General features: G+C 38.0%; 1 protein-coding gene across 2 annotated transcripts; it reads left to right on the top strand.

Annotated features, from left to right (window-relative positions):
- The first annotated feature begins 2,487 nt into the window (after positions 1–2,487).
- LOC116226984 (putative G protein-coupled receptor 141) lies at positions 2,488–7,006 on the top strand. 2 transcript variants are annotated; one of them, XM_090142325.1, is made up of 3 exons: positions 2,488–3,057; positions 3,563–3,703; positions 4,498–7,006. In XM_090142325.1, the coding sequence occupies exon 3, from the start codon at positions 4,513–4,515 to the stop codon at positions 5,386–5,388; it is 876 nt and encodes a 291-aa protein (XP_089998451.1). In that variant the 5' UTR covers positions 2,488–3,057; positions 3,563–3,703; positions 4,498–4,512; the 3' UTR covers positions 5,389–7,006. The 2 variants fall into 2 exon arrangements, with proteins under 2 accessions (XP_089998451.1, XP_031445889.2); XM_031590029.2 differs by lacking the exon at positions 3,563–3,703.
- Positions 7,007–11,308: the final 4,302 nt, after the last annotated feature.

Below are 11,308 nucleotides of genomic sequence, written 5' to 3' on the forward strand. Positions count from 1 at the left end.
TAATCTCCATACTTCAAACTGAAGAAGCAAGCTTTGTTTCAAAAAGCAAGATGTAACCTTCATCTGATATACCTTGTCAAGTTCCTCTGTAGAACTCCTCGACGTGCTTTTTTCTTCTTATGTAAAGCTTAATATTTTGAAGCATATTAAATAGGCACGACTAAGGCAACTATGTTGTGTTATTATTTCTAATAAACAGGTAGTCTCTTCCATCATGACAAAGCCTGAGAAACTTCTCAAAATAAATAGAGGATTAGTCTAAGAATCTGAAATCTGATTTTTTTTTTTATCACTTACTGAAATTATACATTTCTTCATGAAGCATGAGTGGGTGTGATTTGCAGTTTAAAGCAATTATCCTAAAATGCTGGAATACGGTTTGCTCATTTTCCAGTACCTGTGATGACCCATTTCTGATAGACTGGGAGTGTGACAGCAAGAACTACTTGCTGCAACCACAGAAAAACTGGTAAGCTGGAATGTAACACAGTCATTCCCTGTCCTTCTGATGTTGTTTATGGTTGGCATATATGGAGCTAAGTTTCCATAGCAAACTAGCTATAGAATATTTAGTATTAACAAATAGTTGAAATGGCCAGTAATTACGACACTAAATTGGAAGTAGATAAAATTGAAAATCTATCCAGTAAAACAAAGTGGCATGGCTTTATGGTAGATACTATAAAGATAGGAGTTCTTGAGTTCACATGTCAAACTATAATTGCTATAATAATGACCAGTAAACACATTCTCTTACACAGTGACATTGAAAGTAAAGGCAATCCTACAGAAATAAAATAAATACATAGAATTCTACTGCTTAGAGGAACTCATCCAGTCTCTGAACATTCAGCAAGTCTTCTTTCCCTCCTTAAATTCTGTGATACTAGTCTTGACCTGGATCTCTGACATGTATATGTGCATTTCCCTTTCAGTCTTAATTCTCACCACTGGCAAACTATGCTACAAGAAAGAAGCAGAAATAAAATCTTAAGGTTCATTTGTACATGCTGAGATGACTCGATTTCCTTTTATACCCTAGTGGGAATCTGACCTAAAATATAAGACCTAGTTTTGCTAAGCACATTATATTTCTTTTCCTTTTTTTTTTTCTAAGCACAACATGAAGATAAAAGTTTAACACACTGAACACTGAAATTTCATCATATGCTTTGAGGACATAGCAAATCAGGGATGTGAAACATCAATTCAGAAGTTCAGTTTCTGCCCCACATCTGTTTCAATGTCATCCAAAGGTGCTCCTTTGGCTGTAGTTTTTGGAATTATTATACATACAAAGAGCTCAGACTTGATTGGGTAAGGCAAGAGAATACGCAAAGCTTTTGATGTTCTAGTTGGCTTTGGCTCTGCCTGGAGCATATACTGTTACACAATTGTCATTTCAACAAATCACTTTCTTCATCTCCCTTCTTCAGTGCTACTTGGTGATTCAATATGTGGATTGTTCCAGATGCTGTCTGTAGACAGACCACAAGGCTGCATGCATTTCCCTGCTTTACCCAGAGGCTGTGAATGTAGGTAGCTTCACAGGCACTTTTACCTGCCAAAAGCATTGGTGTCTGACACCCATGCTGCTCCCTATTCCTCTATATGTTTCTGCAGACCCAACCAATCATTCTGATGCCCAAACCTTATTACTACTACATCAGGAAGCAGCCTGTCCTTATGTGGTATTAAGCAGCTGGATCCATACCTGGTGAGTATCATTCACACAGCTGTTTTCTTTTCTCACTCTGTCTGTTGGAGCAATTACTCATTTCTCTTACCCCCAAGCCACCAATACATGCAGTCTCCAAAACAGGGTTTCCACTAGCTCTGTATCCTTGTCTAAATGCAATGTTAACTGTTTTCTCAAAGCTTTCAGAATTTATCTTGAGAATGTCCCACATAACAGTCCCGTGTGCTCTTGCTCACACTCAAAACTCTTTCAGCTTTTCTCCCTGACTTTCAGTGCCCTTGTTTTTGTGTACGTGTCTTTGTACTTACTGTCTATCCAGTTCTTCCTAATGACTGTACTTAGTAATAGAAGTGGCCCAAAGGAAACTACCCTCACATTCCACAGAAGATGACTGTTTACAATTGCAGAAGTGATGCTAGTTCAGCCCTGCTGGAATAGTGGCTTTATTCTAGTGCTCACAAGACTTTGTATATTAATCTTTCTTATTTGAATATTGACCATTCTGACTGCAGTTTAGAAATTTAATTGAAAAAAAAAAAATCACCACATATTTTGTTTTCTCTTTCATTTCTAATCAATAAACTGCTTTCTACAGTCTGTGGAGAATCCCTGATTCAGTGCTTTCCTTTTTGCCTTACAGCTATGCTTTGGCTTGGGGTCAGCCTTCACGTAGTTCAGTAGTTGCTGGTCTTGGCCAGTGTTTTTTTTAAACAGCAGAAACTCTTAAGTTGCTTTATATATATGAAGTTTACTTTATTCGTGCTACTTAAGCCGTGAGGAACCACCTCTGTATTCTTGAAGACAGAATGTCCAAGTGATGTCTATTTTTTAACTCTGCTAAACACCTCGTTATTCTGGCACATTTTATAAACTATTAAATATAGAGCAAGTGCAGGATAAAATACATTTATAATGAAAAATCCCTTACTCAGATGCGCATTTCTTCACTTCCTTACTAAATGTCAAAATCCAGTACCTTGTAACAGTTGTTCAGCTGAGGGAATCACTGCCCAGCTTAAGACTGACCAAGTGTGGGCAGGAGCAGTCCTGCCAAGTCAGTCTGTCCTACATGCCCAACTATAGTGATAATTTCTGACAGCTCAGCAACCTTACAGCATTTCCTTCTGCGTGAACAATAGAGTAATACTGGAAGTTGAACTTACTTGATCGCTATCTCTGCAAATTAAAATATGACTTCTTCCTTCCTGTATGTGGGCTGAGAAAACCTTCTGTTGCTCTTGGGTGAATAGCAACTATCAAGGCTCTTTTTTTTCCACACTGATTATATGTGCTGTATGCTACGGATGCATGAAATGGCAATAAAGGGAGGAGGAATCACCAAACTAAGACATTACAAGGTAAAAAAATTAATAATTTTACTTCTATAAATAGAGTAAAAAAGCAAATCTACTTCTGAGTAACATAAACTGTTGGTGTCTGGGCTATAATTATACCATTTATTAATCATTTAAAAAAATGACTGTTCCTACTTAAAGCCAGTTTGAAATATTAACATATAGTGGAAAGTTCTTTTACACCAAGAATGGAAAGTCATCTTCATATGCCTTGTACAACTTCTTATGGCAAAGTCAATAGTGAAGCAAATTTCTCATGCCTGTCTCAAAAATATTAGTGGGCATGAGAAATTTTAAATTCTTTCAAATTCTTCTTAGAACATGCATTTTAAAAGAACAGAAATGGTTTAGATCAGATTTGGACACAGTATTCCAATACTTCTAAAGATGCTTTGACTGGTGCTTAAAAAAGTAAGAATTTTCTCTGAAAATGTTCTTCGGTTACAATCAATTACTGGGAAAAACGTGACCCTAATTGATGGAAATGTGCTTTATAATCATTTCACAGATGAGTGCAACAGAATTAAGGATTGCAGATTAAAGCCACGTTACTGATAACAAACAAGAGTAATCAGAGAGTGAAACCATTTCCTCTCCGAGACACCATATTTCAGCCATTACTACATTTTCTTTTGATATTCTCTATAAGGTGAGACCTCATTAGCAAAATATTCACATACTCTGCATGCTACCATCCATATACTTTTGTGCAAACAGAACTCTGTGCAAGCCTTATGTCTAAATATGAACACGGATGTATCTGGCTATGTTCAACAGGTGCCAATAGGTTTTTCTCCTTGAAAAAAATCCTTAATTATTTTTGACTTCTCTTTACTTTTCATAATAAAGAAGTGCAAGGAAAATTTTGTAGCAAAAAGTTTTGGAAACAAAGCAAGAAGAAATTGACTTCTCATCTGCAGATCCTTATCATTGTGCTCTACAAATCTAGAAACTGTTGCTGCCTTACGGGTGCCCTGCAGTCATCCAGCAAAATGCTAAAAATATGGCCTTGGTGTCTTCATAAATTATGCATAAGTTGTATGTGCAGTCTCTTTACATTTCATTGTTTTCCCCTCCTTCAATCTTAGATGCAAATTAAACTTGCAGAATTTTCAAACAGCCAGTGTCTTAATTATTTCAGAAGGCTGATAGAGGCAAATAATTGAAAAAAATTTCCTGTCATGCAGCTTACCGAAAACACTTTCATTATTATAAACAATGTTTTAACACTAAGAGATGCAGCTTATCGCTGTCATATGCAGCATGAGAACTGTTTTAAGGTTATGTATATGCAAGATAGTGTCAAACAGTCCACTTAAATATTACTTCATGAATCTGTGACATTCCTGTAGTTAACGTAGTTAAAGTAGTTCCTTTATTGTTAGGAGCAAAGAAACAAAGAAAACATGTCTATTTTACTAATTCCTGTTTTTTCTTTTTCAGTAACCTCCAAAAGAGATGCTTAGCAGGATGTCCAACAGCAGCTTAACCCAGCAGAATCATTCTATGATCAGGACAGTGCCGGACACCTCAGACAGGCTTCGCTCTATTCTCATAACCCTGTACAGCATTGATCTAGCTGGGGGAACTCTTGGTGTCCTTGTGATGTCTCACCAGTTGTTTCGAAGGAGATCCCAATCTGCAATGATTATCATCATAATCAACCTCCTAGTGCTGCACACCCTTCTGTTACTCAGCATCCCCTTCCGCCTCAGCTATTACGTTTCACAGGAATGGAAATTTGGGACATTCACTTGCAAGCTAGTAAGTGCCACCGTCTACCTCCATATGTACACTACCTTCACCTTCTACGTTGCTATCATCGTAATACGTCTCTTTCAACTTGAGTTCAACAAGTGCTACACTACAATTTGGGTGACAGCTGTCTGGATGCTAGGAGCTCTGGTGATTGCTCCCATTTTTCTCTCTTACTATGGCACCTCTAGAGCATACCCTTCCTCTCAATGCTTTCAGTTCCAGCAGGAGATGAAAGAGATGCCCATGGTGGTAGTAAACTACTGCTTGGTTGGAGTTCTGCTGGCAGTTTGTGGTTTGCTCACTATAATCCAGTTATCTGTGATGTGCAGACTGACTGTGAAATACTGGCCTGACATCAACTCCCATGTTGAATTCAGGGCTCAGGCAAAGAGTTTCTTCTTCACCTTGGTCACAATAGTGTGTTTTATACCTCATCATGTATTCAGAGTATATTATATTCAAAACTTCCACCTGGATAAAGACCATAAACTTCTCACATACAATGAAATTTTTTTAGCTTTAACATCAATGTGTTGCTTGGATATGTTGTGCTTCATAGCAGGCATAGCCCACTGAACTAAGAACTATCAGGAAATCCAACTAACAGTTCCAGTACTGGCTCTTGGCAGAAAAAACTGTGTCAGGACTTCACTGGGCCAGGGAGACTGCTGAGTGTTAAGCATAGCCACATAGGGTTGTACTAGTTTCTGGCTTTTACAGGCTAGAAAGATACATCTTTCAGAAGCTACTGTTTTTCACCTTCTTCCTTGAAGGCAGACAGATGAACCTTACTTTGGACTTTGACCTAAATGTTGTGCTGTGAATCTTCATTAAGATTTTCCTCAGCTGTCTTTCTCCAACCATTGCAGTACGACTATGTCCATCCCTTTGTCTTTTTTTCCCCTCGGAGCATCTCAGTAACAAGCCATTGTGTCTGATAAATTGTCCACTGTGAAAACCTAACAATGTCTTTTGACAGCTGTGATGCCAAAGGGAAGAGGAAAAGAGACATTTCTTTACAGTATTTTTCCACAAGGGATTTTAGATAACAAGGACGTAAACTGTACTAAAAACCATATTCAAGGCACGAAACGGGGCATGGATTAAAAGTTTTAGCAGAGTATTTTAGAAGAAGCTTCTTTTCTTCACCTCTACAAAGTGTATATTAAACCAAATGAAAGCATTTAAGTATCTAACAACTTCATCTTTACTTGCTTCATTTAAAAAACACAAGCAGCCCCCTGAATTGCAGTACTTATACCTTTAGAATTAGCAAGAGTTGAATAGGTCACAGGTTTCAAAAAAAAAAAAAAACAAACAACACACTGTTTTATGTTAATCTCCCACCAGGACTGAATTGGTGGCTGTTATTCCCTAAGTCTATCACAGCTACTATCATTCCCTGCCCATAACTGGAGCTAGAATTCAAGACTGGTGGCTTCAATACCCTGCTGAAGGATCAGCTGCTCTCTGACATGGGGAAATATTCTATCAGACTTCAAAAAATCCTTGATCAGAAAAAGTCTTTGATGTCTGGTCACTTTTATTTGCCTGCTATTTATTATCAGATGCCATATTTTTCCATTTATAGATGTAACAAAGCAAAACCAGAATAAACTAACTGAACTGTGTTTAATCAGTTCAACATATGTTCCTGCATGTGTATATAAACTTTCGATGGAGTGTATATTTTTTCCATTAGATGGATTATATTATTCGTGACCTTGAAAAGTGGAATTAAACACTTGAGTCTTGCTCTTTTAGGAACTGCATCCATCATGGAAACGTCTGTTTCTCCTCATTATGTGTAAGTTATTTCCATGCGTGCTTGTTCTGCTCAATGTAGAAGGTCTCTAACCCTTCTAAGGCCCCACTGTCATTTGCTGCATCACAACAGCCTGAGGACAGATTTCATCCATCCCAGATACCCCAGACTGACCCAAGACAGTATTTCCTTCTTCATTGCACCATGAGATGTCAGAATTCATACGCTATTTTTTCTACAGAACTGTTATGATGCCAGGATTCAAAAGGGCCCATAGTTGACTTGAGAGGGTTAAAGAGCTACACCTATCAAGTAATGCCAGTGATGTCTCAGACTGGCATTTTGAATTTTTAACAAAAGAGCAAGCATTGACTTCGCCAACGCTGAAAAGATATTTTTACTTTTAATCATTGCCATTAAAATTTCGTTTGAAATTCCCACTGGTTCCAGGATCTTTTCTGCCTCTTTTTAAAAAGGGGAGTCCGGGGAACTATTAGCAAGACCCAAAGCCTTCTGAAAATCCCATACTTCCCTTAGTGATACTAGATCCACTCCCATTCTCACTGCAGTCTTCTCAGTCCATGATTCTCAAAGAGAGCAGTTAGAGCTACAATACAATAGAGTACAACAGAGATACAATGCAAAAGGACAGATTCTAAAGAGGATTCCCAAAATAGCAGTTTCTGAAATCTTTCTCTAAGTAGGATGCTCCTTACATACCTCATAAGAGACCCAGGGACTCTCAAGGTGAAAAAGCTTGAACAAAGCTTTGGTACTTCAGGACAATTTTGATGAAAACTAGCAAGAGACAGGGCCTGCAGACAAGTTGTTTGTATATCTGTCACCAGAAATGGTTACTTTAAGCTGGATCTGCCAAAGTCTTTAGGAAAACTGGCAAAGCCCTGGATGGGGCAGCAAGTACCTCGTTGAAGGTATGAGAAGATCAGGAGTGTTCTGTGCTCCTTGTATTGGTATAATGTTGATCACACTATGAATTTCATATCCATCTATATCTGAGGAGTTGAATTGCTAATACATTCTTTTGTACAATGTCTGTATTCAACTTGGCTTGATTCTGAAGCAAAGTTGTCACTTTGCATTTGACTGGCAATAGCTGGCCATCACTCTGACCATGAATAACACTCCTCCCTATCTCTTAATCTTCACCACCGATCTATCTGGCCTTATATTTCAACCTGAGCCACTTTTTAATACTTGACCACTTTCTCTGTCTCTGCTCTCACTGACTAGAGCTCAGCCATGTAAGGTCAAACCACTCACTGATCTCAATATGGCTCCCTTAATTCAGAGAACAATGGCTTGAGCATTGATACCAGTGTTATTAGCTTTGAGACTCAGTGTTATACAGGCCATAAACAAAACCCAATCACCCACTGAAATCTGTGAGCATTCTGAATACTGGTTAAAATAAAAAGTCATCATACTCATCATTCTCTAAGAAGATAATCTGAGAAGTAAATTCTGATAGGGCAATAAAGCTGAGTTCAGACTGTAGAAGATTATTCTTATTATGTATTACGTAACAACACATTCCCTGGAAAACAGTTAAAATTGTCGGCTTGAATGCTATTCATACAATCTAAGTAATTCTGGAGATAATTATACACATTAGTAATTGCTTTCATGTTAACTGAGTATATAAAATTATAAACCATTTAGTCATCCCATTCATTTTTAATGCTTTCATATGAACATCGGGAAAATCCCCAGACTTTCTAAAGGAAAGAACATCAAACTACTAAATGCACCTTCTGGTGTTGCTGTTTGCATGAAATTGTGCTTGAGAAGAACAGGTAAACAAAAGAAAACCCAAAGCATATTTGTATACCTTGACTTCCTAAATTAGCTTGGTAATAGAAATCCGTAGGCAGAGTAAGAGAATTCTTACAATCAAGAATTTGTCAACAGGACTCTAGGTACATATTTTACTCTCCCAGAGGTTGCATTCTCTCTGATTAAATGTGCTTGGAGAACACACACACAGTAGATTATTTTCTCTGCTATAGTAGAGAAGAACTGATAGACCACAGCCCAGGCACTTTTGAAAAATAGGAAGTTTTATCAGTTTACATTCACATCAGCCTTGGTTCCTCTGAACACTTAGAGTATAAATGCTGTCTTCCGTAGTAAAATCACTCTGGACATCTCAATGGAAATGTAGAAAACAAAAAAAAAATTCATTTACTTCACATGCCCAAATGTTTGTGAGCATTTCTGGAACTCCCTCCTGTCACAGCTACAGTGCTACAATGGCTGGCCTCTCATACCTGGCTCAGACATCTCCTTTTTAAAAGAGCTGAGGGTGACGTGAGCCCACTCACAGGCAAACTGCACTAGGGGTATATTTTTGTGATTCATATCTGCTAGTATCCAGAATGACAATACTAAACGAAAAAAAGTCTCTATTACCTTTGTGTGCATCTATTCTTTCTGCTTGCTTATACAGTAAGGTCATATTGATGATGCTGTCAGATGAGAATGGCCCTCACTGTAAACAAGCTGAAGGCACAGATTCATTAGGAGGAACCACAGCCCTCCTCTTCCTTTATTTTTCTTCTCCACACGAGCATTAGTATTTTGAACACTAACAGATTTTGGTGGAGAAAACAACACAATCAGGTAATGCTATTTGCCTCAGACAGGCTCAGCTGCCAAGTTCATTCACAGCAGGATGCTCGTTACTATTTACATTGCCCATTCTGCTGTCTGCAATAGATGAAGATCATTTCCTTTGGAATTTCACAAGTAAGAACTAAAGAAGGTGTCTTGAATTTTCGTTGTCTGAGTCTGTATTCCTTCTCCTGGCTATTCTGATACACCATATTTCAGCGTGACTCTGATATGAGGGAGTTGGTCCCCAAACTAAGGATTCACTTACAGGAGGGTGTCCTTGTTCAGAACAGCAGGTTTCACAACCATATATTTTCCCTTGCAACACATACATAAAGGCCCACTACAGTCCCTGCCTTTTATTATATATAATCCATCCTGGGGTCTCAGTGCCATGGCATTTTATAAAGCCTAAGCCAGGGAGCAGTGATCTGGCACACAAAGTATAACCACACATGAGGAAACCTGTGAAAGGGGTTTTGTGTTAAAAACTACTTTTATCCATAAATGAAGGCTTTGTGTTTTCAACAGTGACTTTACACAAATCTCTGAGAGGGCTGCATTTGTAGCAACGATCGTTACACAAAGAATAGATATCAGATGAAAACAAACACAGAAATATGAAAAATGAATTTACTAAATTTACTAAATATGTAAATATAGCAATAAAATGCCTCCCCCTCAAGCTACAAATGGCCATCAGAAAACAACATTTCTTCATGTTTTCTTTACTACATCATTTTCAGCTATTGGTTAAGGGCTGTAATGAATAAATAGTTAGGCATAACTTCCTGTTGTCATACACAGAGTATTTGTTCATCAGCTAGCAATTCGGTGAACCAGACTGACAAAGAAAGGGCAGGAGGCATAGCTAAGGAGGAAGATGTTGTACCAGATGAAAGATCTGCATTGTAGAAGTTAAATGTAATGGTTTAACAGCAGAAATGCCATTTCTAAATTCTGTTACTGATGACTGTAATTGCTCATAGTGATCTACGCTCTGGCATTATCTGGGCAGAACAAGAGGCAAGGTATCTGCCAGCAAATTGCTTTACCAATTCCTTAGCAGTAAAAACATTCCTTATGCTGAACAGATAGACAACAAACTCTTGAGAGTTCTGAGAAGGAAAGTTTGACAAAAAAAAAAATCAAGTGCCTTGAGCAGCTCTATTTCTGAATCATTAGATTTCATGCTTTCTATGCAAACTCTTGAGAGGATTCACATTTTGATTCATCTTATATGCTGACAACCAGTCCCAGGATATTCTCTCCAAAAGGATGCGAAGTCCTCAGCAAATACATTCATTGCTCCACAAACTCAGCTACTTGGTAGCCTTGTTTTTTGTACCTTCTATTTCTTGGCTGTCTCTTACCCCTTTAGATGCACTGCACACCCCTTACCTCCTAGCTTCTGACCTGTTTGGGACTGAGATTCTATCCCAGCCTGCAGAGTCTCTCCTGCTTTAAGAATATGTATATAATTCTATATGATCAGTTATGATAAAACATGTAGAATCATCAAGGTGCACATAGCATACAAGCCAGGTAATGCAGCTTTGAAGCACTAGACTTAGAAATAGCAGGAGATAGCTGAACTTTAGCCGAAGTAATTTTCTCTCAGCTAAAGAAAGATGTGATGGCAGCTCTCAACACCCTGCTTCAGTATTAATAACAAAATATCTGCCTGATTTCAGATCCCAGCAAACTAAGAGAAAGATGATGAATGTTTCAGAGGAAGGAAGGCTGCAGGAGACAAACTGGAAGGCACTTGCCTTACATGCCAGTTCTTTCTTTCATTATTTCTCTCAAACACTTGGTGAGGCTGATTTATGCTGCCCAAGACATTCTACTGTCATGTAAAACACAGTGTAGGTGCCATTACTCAGTGGCAACAAATGGCAACAATCCATCAAACAAAAAGAAAATAAAGTCACTGTAATAATTTACCGTTTACATTATATTAAAAAAAAAGATGCTGCTTTCATATGATACTTTACTCAGCAGAACTGTCTTACACTAAATAAATCCAGTGACACATCCTCTGTCACTACCCTACTAATGTTTACTCAAAGATATGATGAAAAAACCTTCCGCTATATT

The sequence above is a fragment of the Phasianus colchicus genome, chromosome 6 (genome assembly GCF_987193195.1).
Source record: "Phasianus colchicus chromosome 6, bPhaCol1.hap1.1, whole genome shotgun sequence".
Classification (NCBI taxonomy): Eukaryota; Metazoa; Chordata; class Aves; order Galliformes; family Phasianidae; genus Phasianus; species Phasianus colchicus.